We start from the raw sequence: 22,100 nt of genomic DNA, 5'->3' as shown, positions 1-22,100 counted from the left end.
GAATTTTATTTTTTCTGTTACTAATTTTTCTTTTTCTAATATAATTATATACAATGTATATAAAGAAACTGCATGGTTTTGCGTTGGGTTTTTTATTTCCAATTATACTCTTAAGCAATTTTGATTATGATACGGTTATTTTGTTAGTTTCATTTAACAAATAAGAATTTATATTATATTTATTATATTGTTGGATAACTGAAAAATGCAAGTATAGTTTATTACAATATAAAAATGTAAAATATATATTATCTATACCTATATTTTTAACTAAAATCAAAATAATTTTAATCAAAATTTGATAAAAACTATTGTTCATAATTTATACGCGTTAATATCGCAATAAAAAGAACAGAAAGACAAACACAAAGTGCTCGTCCTAACACTGGTATATATAATATATGTGACCAAATCCAACCAATATATATATTACTTGATGACGCAACTTTTAAATAGTATTTATTTGTTACAGGATCCTTTAAATTATTTGTGAATCATAACATAACATTACTTGAGGGATCTTTAATCGTCTCAAAAATGGAAGCAACATAACCATTTTGTTCGATTCTATCAAAAAATAATACAAGACGGGGTCATTTCAGAGTTCATAGACGGGTTATTTTTTCAGAGGCTTCTTTGTGTGTTTTAGAGTGTGGCTTTGTGGAGACATCGCAACATTTGTTTTTATCTTGTAATATATATTCGTCGTTATGGCCCCTAGTGCATCATTGGTTGGGCATTACAGGTGTCGACACTAATGTTATAGTCGATTACTTTCTTCAATTCGTGCATTTAACAGGCGGTGGCAGAGCAAAACGGTCATTCCTTCAACTTATTTGGCTATTGTGCGTTTGGATCTTATGGAATGAGCGCAATAATAGGTTTTTCAATAATGTTGTAAGCCCTATTCCCAGGTTGTTAGATAAAGTGAAATATATGTCTTTAGCCTAGATGAAAGCCAAGAAGGTTGCCTTTAGGTTTGGCACAGATAGGTGATGTTCAAGCCCGTTTCAATTGTTGGGCATCACATAATGGTTTGTTTGGTGGTTGTGTAATTGAAACTTTGTTCCTTGAGTAATTCTTTTGGCACATCTTGTGCTAGAGGAGTTGTTTTTTGTGGTTAATATATATTCCATTTTTGTTTGTTCAAAAAAAAAAAAAAGACGGGGTCATTTCCTCGAATACATTTTTGATCCATTTAGCAATTCAAATAAAAAAAAAATAATTAACCTTGCTCGAATTGAATCCTTATATTTATTTGGGTGTGTTGACCAAATTGACTTAATGTGTCTCTTTTGTTAACAATTTTGCGGACTAAATTGATCAACAAAAAAATAGATTTGATGACTAAACCTGACTAACAAAAGACATTTTCGATGACAAAAACAATTAAAAACGGACATATATATATATATATATATATATATATATATATATATAGATAGATACTTTGAAATTGCTATGTGACCAGAGTGGTTCCCACTTTTAAAAGTAATACGATGATTCCATAGTATCTATAAATATGAATAAATTATGGGTCTTGTTAACCAGTGCCCTCAGGGTAATGGTTAAGGAAACTAAAAATAGTAGTTTTGCATTGGAAATTATAACTTTTTGACTTTTACAAAGTTGAATTCAACATTTTTCAACAAATTATTTCTATTTATGTTCACTTAACCAATGCCCTAAGAGCACTCTTTAGCATTTTCCATAAATTATATTATTTTTTTTTTGAATCGGCAAAATATTATTAACCAACAAGCCCGTGCAAGAAGCACTAATAAGCTTGGGTGGAAAAAAAACAAACAAGGGGAAATCGGTTGCCACACAAACATCAGCTCGAACAAAAACCCCTTAAAAACCACCCTAAAACAAAAGATAACCAAAGAATAATGACGTGGGCATATACATATGGCATACCACAGGCATACCCTCACGTCAGCACCCATACCAGCAAAACCAGCCACCTAGCAGCCAACACCTATTGCCCCAACCAAAGTGCACCCCTCACAAACCCGCAAAGCTCCGAAGGGAAACACAACTGCCCAAAAACAAAGTTGCTGTACAGACCATAGCACACCCGCAGCAGGTAGAGTCGCAGCCAGCATGTGCAGAAAAACACAAAACTCAAACCAAGCCTCCATAACCAGCAGCGCAAACCTGCTGTCCACACACAACAGCCTGTCAGCGCATAAGACAATCACGAGGGTTCCATTCCCACTCGTAAAGCTGACACGCCGGAACTTGAAAGCGACCCAACAACCATCTCCAAGACAAAACCTTGATCTCGTCCACTACCTCAACCCACCTAGTGACTTCGTTGTTAAAAATACAATTGTTACGCGCTTTCCACAACACCCAAATAGCCGCATGCCATATCATTCTCAAGCCCTTTCGAATTTTCTTATTCGAAGTTCCACCACTCCAACACTCCCAATGGATAAACAAGTTTGGAGGCATTACAAAGCTAAAATCTAGCCACTCCATTAGCTTTAACCAAATATTCCTTGCCAAGTCACAATGAAGGAAAATATGAGAGGTTGAATCAACCCCTACCTCACACCAAACACAATTTATACCAGAATCCGGTGGCAAACAATGTCGAATCTCCAAATTCAATCTAGAAGGAATTCGATCTAAGAGAGCCTTCCAAAAAAAAGCGGTTACCTTGGACGGGACACCGGCCTTCCAAATGTTACCAAACACCAACTTGTCGGCCTCCGAGAGAGTTTCCTCCACCCTCCCTTCATTCTCCAACTTATCATACAAGGATTTAACCGAGTAAACCTTCGTGTCTCCCAAATTCCAAACCCATTTGTCATCAAAATTGGTCAACGTGAATCCTTCCAAATCGGCCTCCAAATTAGCAAGAAGAGCTTCTTCCCACACAAACAAGCGACGCCTCCAACTAAATCTCCAACTCCCCTCAACACCAAGATCCCCCCACATATCTCTAACCGAAGCATCTTGTTGATTAGAAATAGAAAAAAGTCTATTGTATTTGGCCATAAACAATATCCCCCCTCTCCACCCCTCCCTCCAAAAACTTGTCCTCGTACCATCCCCCACTCGCCTAACCAACTCCTCATTAAACCACCGTTCCTCCCCCCTCTTATCCATATTAACTAAATCCTTCCACCACTTAGAAGCACTATGTGGACATACCTCCACCCCACTTTCCAACTTAGCACGTACATTCGTACCATACCTCTCCACAAGCACTTCCTTCCAAAGAGCATTCTCGCCATTCAACACCCTCCACCTCCATTTGACTAACAAACACAAGTTCATCCACCACACATCCTTCACACCAAGGCCCCCATACTCTTTAGGTTGGCACACCAAACTCCATTTTACCCAATTAATTTTCCTACCACCTTCCTCCCCTCCCCAAAGGAACTCCCTTTGTATTCTCACAATCTTCTTCCGCACTTTAACCGGCATTTTAAAAAAGGAAAGATGAAAAATCAGAATCGCATTCAAGATCGAATTAAGGAGAACTATTGTCCCACCAAGACTTATATACTTATTTCCCCAAGAATTCAACCTCCTAGTTAAGTGCTCTAAGAGGGGATCCCACGTCGAAACTCTACCCGGATTAGCTCCAACCGGCAACCCCAAATACCGGAACGGGAAATTCCCTTGACTACAATTCAAGAAGTTACATGCCATCTCCATAAAATCCGGATTCACATTAATACCCAACAAGCAACTTTTGTGGTAGTTCACCTTCAAGCCCGAAACCAATTCGAAACCACGTAGCATAGCCTTTAGAGTCCAAAGATTCTCCACGGTTGCCTTCCCCATACAAATCGTATCATCGGCATATTGGAGATGAGAGTACTCCTTCCCATCTTCCTTCATCTTGAAACCTTGAAAAAAATTACCGCAGATAGCATTCCTCATTAAACCGCTAAAACCTTCCGCCACCAAAAGAAAGAGGAATGGAGCTAAAGGATCTCCTTGCTTAAGGCCTCTATGAATATTAATTTCTTCTGTTGGGCTCCCGTTAACAAGAATCGACATACTCCCTCCACACACACACGCCTTTATCCAAGCTATCCATTTTTTACACAAACCCACTCTCCTCATCATATACACCAAAAACCCCCAATCCACGGAGTCGTAAGCCTTTTCAAAATCAACCTTAAGTATCAAGCACTCCTTTTTAAATTTCTTAGCGTAATCCACAATTTCATTAATAACCACCACCCCATCCACCAAATTCCTCCCCTTAAGAAACGCCGATTGATTCAAGGAGATTTCACCCAATCCTCCCCCACCCTTAAAGCCTTGATGGAATTCCTACCACTCCTAGACTTAACACACTTATGGAAGTACTTGGATTTGGTATCCCCTTCCTTAAGCCATTTATTTCGCGCTCTTTGGGCCATATTAGAGTCTTTTGCTTTTAAGAGCCTCCATAATTCCCGAAACAAAGTTTTACGCATATCCACCTCTTCCTCACTCAACCATCCTTCCTCCCCCCTTACATCCAAAACAAGGATATCCTCCACCGCCTTACTCACCCTAGCCTCCAAATCCCCATAAACACCAAGATGCCACTCCTTAATGATCAATTTCAAAGCTTTAAGTTTTTCTTTTAAGACAAAACTCATCCATCCTTCTCTATGAACCCCTCTACAAGCATCCTCCACCACCCGCTTAAAGTCACGATTTTCCAACCAATAGTTATTAAAACGGAATGGCGTCGGCCCCCAATCCCAACCGGCTTCTTTTAAAATTAACGGACAATGATCGGAAACATCTCTAGGGAGCACCCAAAGGGATGAGTCCCCCCACAATTGCCCCCATTCTTCGGAAATAAGAACTCTATCAATGCGACTCATTGCCCTTCCATTGGGATGGTACCACGTAAATCGTCTTCCCAACACATTCAAGTCATCCAAATCAATATTCCGCACAAAATTATTGTAAAGGAAGATCTCCTCCCGATGACTAGACGAAATCTCTTCATTCACCCCTCGACGTTCATCGCAACTACCCACCGTATTAAAATCTCCAAGAATGCACCAAGCTCCCTCACCCAACGTCGATTTCAACTCAACAAGCCTATCCCACAATCTCTTCTTAGCCGGTAAATCGCACTTAGAATAGACATTGACGATATAGCATTTATGCTTCAAAACTCCCCAATCCAAACACACCCCCACATAACCCTCTCCAACAAAAATAGAATTAGTAGTATTGTTAGAGTTACTCCAAATAGAGAGAATACCTCCATTGTTACCTTCGGAAGGGAGAAAAGCCCAATCACAATCCACCCCTCCCCATAACTTGTGACAAAAATTATCCGTAACCTCCTCCATTTTCGTTTCTTGAATAGCCAAAAATTCCACCTTATTGTTTCGCATTAATTCTCTAATTTTGTTCCTCTTTGAAGCACCCCCCAAACCTCTAATATTAAAGGTTGTGATGATCATTGATTAACCAATTTACTCTCCCGTAAAGCCTTCTTCTCCACATCTAACTCTTCCATCTTCTCCAACCTACTCTTATTAGCACCTATTGGGGTTGTAAACGATACACCTAGCTCATTTTGAATACCATACAGAGATGATGCTTCCATCTTCTTCAAAGGATCCCCTCCTACCTTCAGCAACGGTGATTCCGGCTTATGGATACCTTCCTCATCAAGTATGAATCTAAGCCCCGAAGATGAGGAATCCACCCAACCATTCACTCTACCCCTATGGTCTAGGCCGCCTTCGTCCTTCCACCCGACCCTCTTCCCACTACCAGCCGCTTCTGCTTCTCCATTAGAAGAACACAAACTAGTCTTGGAATTTTTCTTTCCTTTGCCTTTATTACAACGCAACAGGTCCTCTTTAAGAGCAAAATTCTCAGTGCCTGATAAGTGCTCAAAAGTAACATATTTCATGTGTTAACTTAGGCAAATTAGTGATTTGTTTTGCAAGTTATCTAAGGAAAAGCTACCATTTGAGTGCAATTTTACCATTTATGCTTTACATGCCTGATTCTACCCAATTTATGCAGGAAATGACAAGCAAGGACCAAAAGAAGGAAGCTCCTGAACCAAGGTCCGTTCGCTTAAGCGAACTCCTGTTCAATTAAGCGAACTAATTACAGAGAGCAACCATTATGTTCGCTTACAAGCACGCTTCCAGTTCGCTCATGAAGAAAGGTCAGTTCGCTTAAGCGACAAAGTTCCAGTGAGCTCCAGGAAAGTTCGCTCACATGTTCGCTTGTGCTTCGCTTAAGCGAAGTTCATCCAACTTCAGAAGATAGGGACCACGTGGCAGCACCTCAATGGTCAACTGGAGATTTCCTGGATGTTCGCTTAAGCGAACTGGCACGCAGTCAGCCCATATAAATAGTTATCTCTTCTCTTTCCAAGAATGCTATTACATTTTTATTCATATTTTTCTGGTTTTAGAGAGAGACTAGGGCTTTTCTAGAGAGAGAAACACAAAGCAAGGTAGTTAGGTGTAGATTCAAGCCAAGATTTGTTGAGACATCATGGATCTTGTCATGGAATCTTCACCATTTCTTCATCCTTTGCAAAGCTATCATAGACATATGTAGCTACATCTACTCTTGTAGTTTTGAGGTATTCAAACAAGCTATTATGTAATCTTTTGATCTTTTAATATATGGTTCTAGCTTATTTATTCAATATTGTTGTTATTCTTGCTTTTATTGTTTTATTGAGATTCAAAATAATATTGACACATACTTTTGAATCTAGAAATAGAATAACAATCTATCTTAAGTTATCACTCTAGACATGGATGTTAATATTTGATAATCACTTTTAATCTAGAACTTAATGCTTTTGGGTAATTTAATTGGTTGGGAAATCGTCGATTAAACTACCCAAACGACTTTGTGATCGTTTAAATGTTTGGGAAATCGATGTTTAAACGATCCCTTAGAAATAACGATATCATTTGGACACGAATGATATTGTCGAGTGATTGTGATAATATAGTTTAAAAAGCTAGAATCCGTTAATCGATCGAGAGATTGCAGCTGTTACGCTTGGTTGATGTCTCTGACCGCAAGCGGAATAGCCCTATCTCTTCTCGTTTTACTTTTATGTCTATTAGGAAAATAGTTTTACACAAACAAACAATTTATACCCAAACACTTAACGTGACAAATATTGTGAAAATGTTTATGAAATACGCAACTCCCTGTGGACACGATCCTATTATACTTACGTGTAAATAGTTTTATGAGAGGTGAAAAACCTTCATCAGTGCCCGGCGGAATAGATTTACCACCTCCAGTTTTCTTCTTAAGTCTCCACTTTGCTTTGTGCAAAACCTTCCTTTCATGCTCCTCCCTAAAATCACCTACTGAATCACTAAATTCCGAAAGGTCTGAATCCTCGGATCGAAAACGGACATGACTATTAACTCTTCCCACCTCCCTGTTATTAACTCCACCCTTAGCAAAAATAGAATCTGCCTCCAGACCACAAATATCCACCGAAAGCCCATGAGAAAAAATAGGCCCAGTATTGTTAATATTCCTATCAGAATATTCCAGCTCCACATCAGCTCCTAACTCCACTCCCATTTCAATCCCACGCGCCAAAACCTCTTCTGCACTCCCATCCAGGCACCTTACCTCCTGTGGCCCCACAATTCCATCGCAAGAAGGAGGAGGATTAGGAGATGTTGACAGCTCCTTTTCAGCATACAGAACTTGCTCCTCACAGGGTAGTACTTCACTTTCCAGGTGTCCTACCAAGGTTGGATCCTTACAACAAATATTCACCAAAGAAGCACCTAAAGGTTGGCCCACAGACGGAAGCTCCTCTGAACACTCCAAATGTCTCCTCTGAAGAGAAAAGTGACAATTTGACTTTGACCCATGCAGCTGCAAAACACGTACGGAAGCTAGTTCCCTAGGGCTGACCTCACTACCCCCTTCCAAGAGCTCAGGCAACACGCCACCATCCCCACCGCCATGAGATGACGCATCAGAGACCTCCTGCCAATCGGAATCCAACGCCCTCCTTCCAACCGCCACCGGCACCACCTCTTCCACGACCCATACATCAAAAACCACCCCCATTACCTCCACCCTAAGCTTTTCATTTACGAAGGCCATTGATGAAGAAAGCACATAAATCCTTCCCATATCAACTCTGTTTAAGCCTATGGTTTCCTCATCAAAATCAACAAACTCTCCAAAGAGAGCTCCCATCTTCTTAAAGGTCTTCTCATCCCAAACATGCAAAGGCAATCCAAAACATCTTATCCAAATCAACCTCTGTTTAGACACCAAGTTTGGAGCCCAACGTTTGACTGATTTGAACAAACCTCTCCACCAAGGATCACTCCTACCTTCTGCTTCCTCAATCAAGTGTGGATCTTCAGCTTTCAAAAGAACCATATTTGCTCCCATAGGAATCACACCTATCTTGTTCAACCCTCCCAGCACCAAACTGTGTTGAACCTGTTTGGGCTCTCTAAGAAAAGACAACTCAGCAACAAAGCAGGATTCTAACTCCCTCAATCTGTCTTCTGAAGGCAGCGCCACCAACCTTCGCAAGACCGCCGGACCAACAACATCCTTCTGACGATTTAGCAGCACCTGTTTGAAGGATCTGTCCTTGAAAACCTCCAAACCTCTACCTCCAACTGCGTCCTTCCTCACCGAAATAGAAGTTGGACGCTTCACCTCTCTCCCAAACTTGGCCCTGTTGACCTGCAGCTTCGAATCATCCATCCAGATCTCCCCCAAACGAGACTCGAGCGCCTCCACATCCACCATGTCCCGGTACTTGACGAACCCAAACCTATGTCCCCTGCGGTCAGTCTTCAATGGAACATACACCTCCCCAACATTACCAAACTTGAGAAAATTTGTCCAAAGAACTGAGACTTTGAACCCCTCCGGCAGGTTAGTAAAGAAGAACGACGTGGTTGAGTGGTCGCGGAAGTGCTCCCGTCGCTTCTCCGGCACCGGACCTCCACTCTCATGATTGTCCTTTGAAACGCCTTTCCCAACCTCACTTTCTCTCTCTAGGTCCCTCTCTCTCTCTCATCCTCTCTTTCCATAAATTATATATGATCGATAAGATTTTGATAATGAGCTCTTATATATTTCTTTTAGGGACTAACTCTTATATTTGTACATCCCAAAGTTCTCAAAACTCATCAAACACTTCATTTTTTTTTCTCTATTTCTATCATATTATCACATCACTCATTTTAATTCTTTTTCGCTCAATGTGTTAGAGAGGTGTCTCTAGATCATTTTCCTGTTGATAATACTTGTTGTTAAGTAAGTTGTAGCGAGCCTCTGATATGGTATAACTTTGATACATACCTAATGATACATGCTTGATTGCATTGTTATCACCTATTTCTTCAAATCTCCGTCAGTCTAATGTTTCAGATCACTGGCAGTGACACCCCGACATTGCGGGGGGGTTGTTCGGTGCGTTCAGGTTATTAACTGCTCACTACTCAGAATTCCTCCTTGTTAGATGATTTAGGAAACCTTATTTGGCACACTCAGGTGCCCTTAAAGGTTTCTATTTCAGCTTGGCGTTTGCTTTGTGGCAGGTTGCCAACAAAAATCAACTTACTAAATCATGGCATAATATCTGTCGATGATTCTATTCTTCATCGTTCCTAACAGCCAACAACACATGCCTTGGAATGATTCTATTCTTCTTGTTATCACGAGCTGCATTTCCAGCCAACTCAAGAACCTCAGCAGCGAGATATTCAAGAGAACTGCTGCTAGGTATACTGGAGCACCGGTTCCGACACAAAGATCAGGTTTCAAGTAATCCTTATAGCCTCTAATTTCACGATAATAATTATTGATTTGTTCTTGTTGCAATTTAAGATTATAAATTTTATTGACCAAGTTTAGCACTTTTATCAATTTGTATCACAATCATGATACTAGCGTTGTATATGGTCTCAAAATTTATTTCTATAATCAAAGAAATAAATTGAAACTTTGATCTAATCCTTCAGTTGCCACTGTGTGTTGGAGTGTAGGGTTTAGGGTTATACAAAATAGGAAAACAAGACATTAACACTAAAGAAATATAAACACAAGGTACGTGAGTGTTATTTATTTAGTAAGTACAATACAACACATGATTCTAACTTTTTATTATATATTTTTTCTTTTTTCTATTAAGTACACTTCACATGAAGTTTTATTTATTGTAGTAGTAACCCTAACAGCTCAAGTTCATCCTTAGTTATGAGGTTCAGCGTCAGTATAAGCATCATGGTGTTCGTTAGGCCAACCACCGCCCCAACCGCCGTGACCGCCACCATAACCCCCACGCCAGCCACCACCACCCCAACCCCCACGCCATCCACCACCACGCCATCCACCATATCCACCCCTACCTCCATAACCACCGCCCCAACCGCCATAGCCGCCACCACGCCATGGACCACCGTAACCTCCACCTCCATAATATCCATTTGTGTCAATTTTTTCTACAAATCAAGAAAATATATACAATCAGATTGTAGTAAAATTCTCAACATAAATCACTACTATAAAAAGTTAAAATTAAGACGAAAATTAAAAATGGAAATTTTTTAATTAATCGCTAAATTTTTCATTCTTTTTCTATCTCTAAATTTATGTCGCCATTTCAAGTTTTTTTAAGAATGAAGCTAGCTTATTTCCATACAACGTACAAATAATAAGAGTTTTATTAAACTTAGTAAAGTTAAAATAAATATATAATAATTGGTGGAAATTATACTAAATGTTCAAAACTAGTATTACCATCTTTGTTGTCCAAGTCTTTGGGTGCAGACTCTGCACATATAAGAAGGATGGTAGCCAACAGCATGGCTAGGAAAAGTAAAGCCTTTGAATTCATTTTTATAAAGTACTCTCTATGAAACTTATATGTATCTAGGAAAAGTATTGATTGATGAAAATGAAGTGACCAAATGTTGGGTATTTATAGGCAAGGTGAGGCAGAAATAGAATAATAGCATTAAATTGTTTTGTTCAGATATTTTTAGTTCATTCTTATCTTTATTTCTGAGTTACTATTATTAGTAAGTGGATCAGCAACATACATTCAAATTGTATGAAGAGAATTTTGTTTTGTTTTGAGGATTGTATGAAAGGAATATAGCTGGTCTCATATGATCTTTGTTTGCTAGTATATGTATAGAGAACGAGAATGTTCACTTCTCATAATATAATTATAGCTGCTAATAAAAGTTTTGATGTAACATGAAATTCAATTAGTCTATGTTACTCCCTCCAGTCCTAAACATAAGAGAAGAATTTTTTTTACGTTCATAGATCATTGTGGAGACTGTCTTGGTAAAAATCTACTGATATGCATTTGAACGGTATCTCACTAACTTGAAACTAGGGTTAATAGTATTTTTTACCCTGTAATATATGTCATTTGTGGTTTTCGCTCTTATAAAATTTTCGGTTTGAATTGCACCCTCGTAAAATTTTTATTTTCCGGAAAACACCCCTAATAGGCCATTTTCAGAATTTTTTCAAGAAATTTTGGTTTTTGATTGGCCTATTAAGGATGTTTTCCGGAAAATAAAAATTTTACGAGGGTGCAAATCAAACCGAAAATTTTATAGAGGCGAAAACCGGAAATGACATATATTACAAGGATGAAAAACGCTATTAACCCTTGAAACTATTAGGTAAAGTAGTTTATATTTGGCCAAATTTACCCTCGACTCCGTTCAAATCTTTGCAATAAAAATTAAATTATTATTTATAACTAGTTCTTGGAAACTTAATTATAATTTATTTTTTTTGAAGGAAACTTAATTATAATTAATGATTAATATTTTTGAAATTTCATTATCATTGAAAAAAAAAAAAAAAAAAACTAATCTTAGATATCACATCTTTGAATCAATCTAGGCAAAAACTATTCATTGAGTAAAAATAAAATAAACTTCATACATGCACTAGCTGTAACGCCCCAATTTTTCTATTTACTATATTTTAATATATTTATATATATTTTTCTATCAAATCACTAGCTATTATTTTAGATTTTGTCAAAAAAAAGCTATTATTTTAGATAATTATACATATATATCTGCACTATTAATTATTGTGATATGTTTGTGTATGTTAGATTAATAATAAGTGTGTGCATAATTATATTCTAATTATATTTAACGACCATCTTTTTCTAATTATTTTATTTCATAAATAATTACTTTGGTGTCTTAGTAATTGTGTGATCATTTTTCCTTATATGTGTAATTGTTATGGTGTGATAATTTTATACATATTTATTTGATTTAGGAAGTAATATAAAATGATAGTAGTTTAGCATGAGTACTTTAGAGACTAATACTTTAGTATTGATGAGTAGAACGAGTGACTAATTTTATTTATTTATTTTTTAATCAAAAAATTGGTAGCAAAATGCTAACCAACCCAAAATATATTAAAAAGAATATAAACAAGGGAGGGGACTAGGTCAAAACTCCTAAAAGATCACTTACAGAACCTAAAAATTGGCCATCCTAATTTGTTCTTAACAATTAAAAGATTAATAAATAAAGGAACCTCTTGCCAAACCATACCAGAATCCAAAGCCTTCACAAACTGATGTCTCAGGATTTCCTTTTGAAGCTCCATCTATATTGCATTTGATCCACAAGGCCGGAGGAGGTTGCCAAATAATTTCTTTGATTTGAGGAGCCTTAGGATGATGAATGGACACTTTGAATTGCTTAAAAATAATAAAATCTGTAAGTAAGATGATGAAGAAGATTTGAGGTGAACAAAACATAAATTCATTATATTTGGAGATATATTAGAAAATAAATTTTTTGATTAAAGGAAGATATGAAGGTTAAAATGAAGAAGATGGAGATTCACTACTAGAAAAAGTAAAATTAGCGAGGAAAATTATTGACGGAAAAAATGAAATTCCTCACAAATTTCATGGTCGCAAAATTTAGTGACGGAATTAGAGAGGGATTTCACGTTTTCCCTCACAAAATTTCCCTCACTAATTTTTGTTTTTTTAGTAGTGATTCAAAGGAAGAAGAAGAAGATGATGATGATGAACATATTCATCTTATTTCTGGATTATTTAATTTTTAATAAAATTATATTTTGAAAAATAAAATTATGTATTTTTTAATAAATAAAAAAAGGAGAAAAAGGATTTATGTGTGCTTTTTTGAGAGATAAAGGAGCTAATCGGGAAAAAAAAAGAAAAATGAGTAAAGAGTTACAAATAAATAAGATAAAGGATCCCCAATGTAATTTTGTCATTTATATTTCATTATCGATAATGCACTTGGTTCCCATCTAATTGGGATTATTTAAATTATGATGTTTTTTCATGTCAAGTTCATATAAAAAATAGTATCCTAAATTGGTCAAATATGATTATAAATATGTTGGGAGGTATTGTTTAATGCAAATTTTGATTAAATATTTTCAACTGAGTTAAGTCTATTTTGTTCGAAGTTAAAATATTTGAGGAACATTTATTCCGATAATTATATCTGCAAGTAACGATTATAGTTACTCGAAAATTAAGTTACATATCTTCTAAAAACATTCACGACAAGTGTGTACAAGAAGTCTTTCAATCAATAAGTTGAGGTCCTAAAGTGCCAAATATTCAAATTTAAAGAAAGAAACTTGTAGAAGAAGACTCTTGAGAAGTTATAGAGCCTGACACATATAAAGGAAACATTTCCAAAATATTATTAAAGTTTGAAAAACTATGAGAATGTGATTTCAGGACTATAAACATCAACACATTAGCACCAAGATATTTAAAGCATCATAGTAAGAAATTTAATTGTACATAGCTTGATGAATTGTACAAACAGATTTCGAATGGGGCTTTAGCGAGATGTTTGAGCGAGGAAGATGTTTATGTAACCTTAGCTACATGAAGGAATTTCTGGTTCACATCAAGCTGGTGATAAAAATGACTTGGGTTTTGAAAAGAAAAAATGTATTATAGCCTACAATGGTCAAAGATTGTTTCAAATTTGCCAAAGGTTGTGAAGAAAATCAAAAACATGATAATATTTAATATGTGTCAATATATAAAATAGATGAGGGACCCACCACTAAAAATGTACTTTTATAAAACCACCTATAGTGACAGGTTATAGATCGACCCACCCCTTTATGTGGGACCTATTTAAAAGTGTTTGACCAACCCATATTAGTAATTTCTCATCAACACATGCTTTTAGTTTCAGCAGCTACTTTCGGAATCTACGATTGTTTACCTCTTTTCATCATGGTATTACGGTACATTTATACCTTTATTCCTATCTATTGAATCACGCTACATATATTCCTTGTTGTAGATTTTTCCATGTTCTAATCACGCTTCCTTTATGTGTTTTCTCTAATTTTATTCGTTTCATGTGCCCCACTTTCAACCTTTCCTATGGGGGTGGTGGTTTGTAGAGCCACTATTAATCTTTTCCCACTCCTCATCAAGGAATCACAATATATTTATACATTTATTCTTTTCTATTGAATCACACTACGTATATTCCTTTCAGCAATATGTTCTAATCAAGTTACCTTTATGTGCTTTCTCTAATTTTATTCATTTCATGTGCCCCACTTTCAACCTTTTATATGAGGGTGGTGGTTTTTAGAGCCACTTTTAATCTTTTCCCACTTCTCATCATGGAATCACGATATATTTAAAATTTTATTCCTTTCTATTGAACCACGCGACATATATTCCTTTCTGCAAGTTTTTCCCTATTCTTATCACGCTACGTACCTTAATGTGCTTTATCTAATTTTATTCATTTCATGTGCCCCACTTTCAACCTTTTTTACAAGGGTTGTTGTTTGTAAAGCAACTTTTAATCTTGTACAACTTCTCATCAAGGAATCACGGTACATTTATACCTTTATTCCTTTCTATTTAATCACGCTACATCTATTCCTTTATGCAGGTTTTTGCATGTTCTAACCACGCTACCTTTATGTGGTTTCTCTAATTTTATTCATTTTGTTTGCCCCACTTTCAACATTTTCTATAGGGGTGGTGATTTGTAGAGCCATTTTTAATCTTTTCCCACTTATCATCAACGAATGACGGTACATTTATACCTGTATTCCTTTCTATTGAATTACGCTACATCTATTCCTTCAGGTTTTTCCTGTTTTAATCACCCTACTTTTGTGTTCTTTTTCTAATTTTATTAATTTCATGTGCCCCACTTTCAACCTTTTCTATTGGGGATGTGGTTTGTAGTGCCACTTTTAAACTTTTCCTACTTTTCATCAAGGAATCATGGTACTTTTATACCTTTATTCGTTTCTATTGAATCACGCTACATATATTTTTTTCTACACGTTTTTCCATTTTATAATCACGCAAATTTCATGTGCTTTCTCTAATTTTATTCATTTCATGTACTCCACTTTCAGCTTTTTCTACGGGGGTTGTGGTTTGTAGGAAAAATATATTCTAGTGTAATGAACTTTGTGGTTTATCAAATTGTTCTTATTTCAATTTCTTAAATGTTAAAGCTACTCTAATTTTTTTTCTTATCATAAATACATGGTGCCCTATGAAGCCCATATACATGATACGATACAGAATCGATACAGAAAAATTTTAAATTTCAAGATACGATACAACTGTGATACTTTAATAAAATATTAAATTTAAACTACATATTAAAACTCAAAATACATAATATGGATTAAAACTCTAAAGAAAAAAAATTGGCGCAAAACCTAGACCAAATAGACATAGAAAAAGGATAAGGCACAACAATGAAATTGTCTTCACACAACAATCAATAATAGCATCGTTATCAAACAAACAAATAGACACAAAACAGACGGCGACAACAATAGAAAACATCATTACTTAGTCAATTACATATATACCAAATATAATAGAAACATCAGGTAGCCTGCACATATCAGTTTTCCATCGTTTGTCGCTAGTATCCCTGATGTATCTGAAAAGTATCGGATAATTGTTTTTTAAAAAATAAAATTTAATCTTCGGATAATCTTCTGATATGTATGGAAAGTATCAGCCAGGGACTATTTTCAAAAACAAAAAAATTTGCAGGGACTAAAACCAAAACGATGCATATTTGCAGAGACTAAAACCATATTTTAGCCCTTTTTTTAATTGTAACCTCTGATAAATGCAACTTTATCTCTTATATGTCAAAATTATTCACCTAGCATTTATGATAACAATTAATACAAAAATACTTTATCAGGGTAATTTAGTAAAATATCATTATCTCTCTTTAATTTTTACACTTTTGTTATTACTTTTGTTAAATGTTAAAATAGGACACTTAATATAAGACAAAGGGAGTATATATATTTTAGAAGAGTGCTATCATGACTATCTTTTCAACACCTACACTACATCCACTATATTATTAGGAGAAACTTATGTTGGTTCCGCCACATTATGTGTGAGCTATTTAAAAAGTGTTGGATCTACATTGGTAACAATTCATGTACATGCGCATGTAGTTTCAACAACTATTCTTAAAAGCTACGGTCTAGTCTATCGTCTCATCAGGAAATGACATCACATTACCTTTATTTCTTATTTGTACCCCACTCCTTTTCTCTTGGGGAGATGGGTTTTAGATCCACTTTCAACATTTTCATTTTTCTCATCTTGAAATAACGTTATCTATTTGATAATTGCAAAATTAACTTAATTTCACTTTAATATTTACATAATTTTCTAACTTGTTTTTCAAGTAATCTAATGAAAATTCCTCAATTACTGTTATCAATTTTCTGTTAGAATTATTTACTAAGGATATTTTCTCTGAATATGCCAATTGGTCTAATCAAAATATTAATCCCTGTAAATCAACAATTTACTAAGGCTCAATTAACGTAGGAAGAATTTCACATATTGTGAACTTGCTAGGATTCAACATAGGCTCCCTGCCTTTCATTTACTTTGGAGTTCCAATTTTCAAAGGTAGACCAAAATTTGTTTATTGTCTAACCTATTGCTAACAAAACCAAGCTGAAATTATCTGCTTGGAAATCATCTTTGCTGATTTATGGCCCTTCTGTCAATTCTTTGCTTGTTTTTACTTTAAAAGACATTAAGAGATATAAACTTGAGAGATTGTTTATGAAGTTGCTGCTTTAGAAGCTAGCATGCTAGTCAAGGTTGTTAAAACTTAAAGGGAATGAAGTCATTTGGGTTGTTCAACATCTTTTAGTTCATATCTATTGCTGCATTTAACTTAATAACTTTAGGATTTTGGTTGTGGGTGTCATATTTTATGTTTCACTGTCTATGTAATTTGAATTTGATGTAACATTTTTCACTTGAATCGTTGATGTGTACGTGTACTTGGTTATGTTTATGGGGTTGGCTTTGTGTAAGTTGTGGGTTTGGTTTTGTGTTTGTGTTCTTCAAGCCAAATAAAAATTTCTCTTGTGTGTTGCATGGTTTCTATATTCTACATTTTATCGTAATTTTGTTTCATATAGTCATGCATTTTGTGCCATATTTTAATGTACAGTTACAGTCAATGTGGATATCAGTTGCGCAAGTACTTTAAACTCTTCATAGTGTAATTTACACTTAAGTGATAAAATTACTTTACACTCCAAATATAGTTGTGCATTTTATCATACGTTGCTCTAGATTTACAATAAACATGTGTCCTTTTTTTGATACAAAAAATGTGTGTCTTTTGCTCAAGGAGTTGTTTGGGCCAGAAACGGATATATCAACGAGTCGAACACACTCTAGAGAAATTCTTTTACAGACTCTGTACATCTAAACTAGTTGTTTGTACAAATATTTGGATGAGTTTTATGAGAAACTATAATAATTATATGGGCAATGATCAAAATAGGGGGAGAAGATGAAATATGAGCGGAAAATCATCAGGAGGGAGACCATGATCAAATTTGTCCTAAAATTATGATAATTAGCTTATTATGTTAGTTTTCAAAATTGTACAAATATTATCAAAATATTTATGATTTTTTGCAAAAACAATTTATGGATTGTACGAATATTTTGATGATATGTCGTTTAATTAATTTGTGTCTTATTGAATTAATTTTATTTCTTTTATTAAAATTAAAAGGTAGGAAGGATCACCAAAAAAAAAGTGTGCAATGCATTATTGGCGGAAATTTCTATAAGTAATGCAAATGTGTCTAAACATTACAAAGAGAATATTCCACCAGTAATAATGTGACGAATCTGACAAGAACATTACTGATGCATTATTCCGCCAATAGTTATTGACGTACTTTTCTCCCAGTAATTATTGAGGGAATAATCCCTCAGTAATGCTTTGTCATAACAACTTAACCACTACTTAGGAAAATTCGTCCTATAACATTACTGACGACAATATTACTGAGGGGTTTTTTTTGTCATCAATCTGCCACCAATGTATGTTACTGAGGGATATTTTACATTATTGAGGGTTTATTTCTCCAATAAAAGCCAAAATTCTTGTAATGAATCTTCGTCATGCTGTGTTGTTCCCATTTTCCCTAAATAATGTTTTTTTATATATTCAAGCTATGGCAAAGTTTGTGTGAAGAACTATATAAACAACTTTTAGTTTTTGTACAAAAAAAAAAATTCTAAACTGTTCAGAAATAAGAAATCTAAAGAAAATAAAAAGTACTTAACTTAGCTATCCTTTAGAGCAAGTAGACTTCATCTGGCATGTTCCTAGCTAGCAGGCATGTATGTTAGCTTTTGGGGGGTGGTTTATCACGCATGTATGTTTATTTTTCCGATTCGAGGGAATGCCTACCTTGCTTTAGATATCATGAGTTTTTTTATTTGATTGTTGTTAAATGTGATGATATACTGCACTGAAAATCATGGGTTTGAAATTGTGATTTTGATTGCGGTTACACTGCAAACTTTTATATTGCGGCAAAATTTAGAAATTGTGGTTGTTGTTGGACAAAGATCAAAATCCTTTAGAATGATTCGGCGATTCAAAACCATGTTTGAAAGTTTGTTGCTTCGTGCTTGTAATCATGGGTTTTAAATATATGCTAATGCCTTATTATTTACAGTGTTTTTGTGTTACTGGTATTGTCGTCTAACTTTATTTATTATGTAGAGCGCCAAAGAAAACCAAGAATTAAACATCATACCAAGAAATTCAAAGGAAGTTTAATCTTTTTATCGCACTCACATAACCATGTAATGTTATTAAATTATGGAAACATTGTTTTAATGGTCAAATTGAACTTGAAATCATTATTAGCACAAATACCAAATGATTTACTTGTGGAAGACTATTGAAATATGACCTATTATCAATTGAGTTATCTAAGAAAACAAATTTTTTGACTTTGGACAACATTATTAGACAAAAAGATAAATTTTCAAATAGGAGACTTAGTGTGGAAAATAGTTTTACCCGATGACACCAAGACCGTAGGTTTTGGAAAATGGTCCCCAAATTGGGAAGGACCTTTCATCATAGAAAAAGTACTTTTCAAATAATATTGATATTTGATTCGAGATATTTGTTAGAGTAATCGAGAAATATCAATCAATGGGCAATATTTAAAATACTATAAACAAACTATTCATGAAATCAAAATAAACTTAAGGCTAGAAGACATGATATTACATATTGATTATATGCAAAAGAAAAGAAGAAAGGGAATTCAATAAAATTACAAATCAAAAAGGGATTGTATCCCTTTCCATGCTTCTTCCAAGTTGTTTCTTTTTACAATAACACCATTGACTTCTTTCTTCATAACCAATAACTCAACAAGCAAATGAGAGTTCTCAGCATCTGCTTTTTTGGACTCTGCATCCATCTCCCAGAAAGAGGCCATCTCCATATCAAGGGCTTCTGAAATATCTGCCTTTTTATTCCTAGCAATTTGAAGTTCATGTTCAAGATAACAAATGCGTTGATCAATGTGGAAATCTTCATCCCAAAGTTTAACAAGGTTGGTATTTTTGTCTTTAATCTTTTTGCGAATGTACTTCAAGTGATCATCAGCGAGCCTTTGTAGTTCTTCGGCTTGGTTAAAATTATTGAGGGTCGACTCAATAATAGGAATATCAGAACGCAGATTGTTCAACAAGATCTGAAGAGAGACCATAACACCTCTTTCAGAACTATCAAGATTGGGTTTTAAGTTTTCCATCTCGTCTAAAATATTTTGGAGATTATTCACCAGGTTGGAATTAGAAATGGATGAGGTAAAGTCACAACCTATAATCCCTTTGATCTTGTTCATGACTTGAGGGATGTTTTGAGAACTAATAGTAGGGAGAGAAATAAAAGATGTCTCATGAGAACGACTCATATTTAGGATGAGAGACATAGAATGAAAAAAGAACAAAGAAGATTGAGGTTATATAGGCCTTAATTCTAGTTTCAATACTTTCATAAAACCACCTCTAATGACACGTTATAGATGGACCCACCACTTTATGTGGGACCTGTTTAAAATTGTTGGACCAACCCATATTGGTAATTTTTCATCCACGCATGCTTCTAGTTTCAGCAACTACTCTCATAATCTACGATTTTTTCCCTCTTCTCATCACGCTATTGGACCAACCCATATTGGTAAAATTGTTTATACCTTTACTCTTTTCTATTGAATCACGCTACATCTATTCCTTTCTGTAGGTTTTTCCCTGTTTTAATTAATAAAGTTACCTTTATGTGCTTTCTCTAATTTTATTCATTTCATATGCCCCACTTTCAACCTTTTCTATGGGGATTGTGGTTTTTAGAGCCACTTTTAATCTTTTCCCATTTCTCATCAAGGAATCACAATATATTTATACTTTATTAATTTCTTTTGAATCACGCTACATCTATTCCTTTTTGCATTTTTATGCATGTTCTAATCATGCAGCCTTTATGTGCTTTCTCTAATTTTATTCATTTCATGTGCCCTACGTTCAACCTTTTCTATGGGGGTGGTGGTTTGTCGAGGCGCTTTTAATCTTTTCACATTTCTCATCAAGGAATCATGGTACATTTATACCTTTATTCCTTTCTATTGAATCACATTACATCTAGTCCTTTCTGCGGGTTTTTCCCTATTCTAATCACTACCTTTATGTGCTTTATCTAATTTTATTCATTTCATGTGCTCCAAATTCAACCTTTTCTATGGGAGCTATGGTTTGTAGAGCCACTTTTAATCTTTTCCCACTTCTCATCACAGAATCACAATACATTTATACCTTTATTCCTTTCTATTGAATCACGCTACATCTATTCCTTTCTGCAGGTTTTTCCCTGTTCTAATCACGCTACCTTTATGTGCTTTCTATAATTTTCTTCATTTCATGTGCCCCACTTTCAACCTTTTCTATGGGCGGTGTGGTTTTTAGAGACACTTTAATCTTTTCCCACATTTCTCATCACGAAATCACAATACATTTATACATTTATTCATTTCTATAGAATCACGCTTCTGCAGGTTTTTCCATGTTCTAATCACGCTACCTTTATGTGTTTTATCTAATTTTATTCATTTCTTGTACCCCATTTTCAATCTTTTCTATGGGCGCTGTGGTTTTTAGAGCCACTAAAAAATTAATTCTAGTGTAATGAACTTTGTGGTTTATCAAATTGTTCTTATATCTATTTGGTAAATGTTAAAGCTATCCTAATTTTTTTTAATTATCAATAATACATGGTGCCAATCTAATTAGGATTATTTAAATAATTGAGATTTTTCATGTAAATTTTATTGCAAAAAAATCTTAATATGGTCATATATATAGGTGTGGGTGTGTTGGTTAATGTGTTGTTTACATATTGTCTTGTACTGTTGTTAAACTTTTAAAAATAGTTTAATAACAATTTTATAATTCTTTACGTATTGTGTGGAAATATTTTCAATTGATAAAAAATATTTTAGTATTAGTGTGAAATTAATTAAAAAAGTTACTGCCTCCATTTCAATAATAAGTGACCCATTTGTACCTCTAAATAAAAGTGACTCATTTGTATAATTTTGTATCAGAATAATTAACCCTTTGAAAAAAAAATTGGGTACAAATTAACGCTTTCCATTTTAAATACAATGTTATTTACACTTTTTTTTAATTGTAACCTCTAATAAAT

General features: G+C 34.9%; 1 protein-coding gene across 1 annotated transcript; it reads right to left on the bottom strand.

Annotated features, from left to right (window-relative positions):
* Nucleotides 1–10,054: 10,054 nt before the first annotated feature.
* Nucleotides 10,055–10,935, bottom strand: LOC120580443 (glycine-rich RNA-binding protein 10). The gene is made up of 2 exons (XM_039834027.1): nt 10,768–10,935; nt 10,055–10,469 (listed from the first exon to the last, which is right to left on the bottom strand). Exons 1-2 carry the CDS (start codon nt 10,862–10,864, stop codon nt 10,219–10,221), a joined length of 348 nt encoding a protein of 115 aa, XP_039689961.1. The 5' UTR covers nt 10,865–10,935; the 3' UTR covers nt 10,055–10,218.
* Nucleotides 10,936–22,100: the final 11,165 nt, after the last annotated feature.

Source organism: Medicago truncatula, chromosome 1 (assembly GCF_003473485.1).
Source record: "Medicago truncatula cultivar Jemalong A17 chromosome 1, MtrunA17r5.0-ANR, whole genome shotgun sequence".
NCBI lineage: Eukaryota > Viridiplantae > Streptophyta > Magnoliopsida > Fabales > Fabaceae > Medicago > Medicago truncatula.
This window is presented reverse-complemented; position numbering and strand designations above follow the sequence as displayed.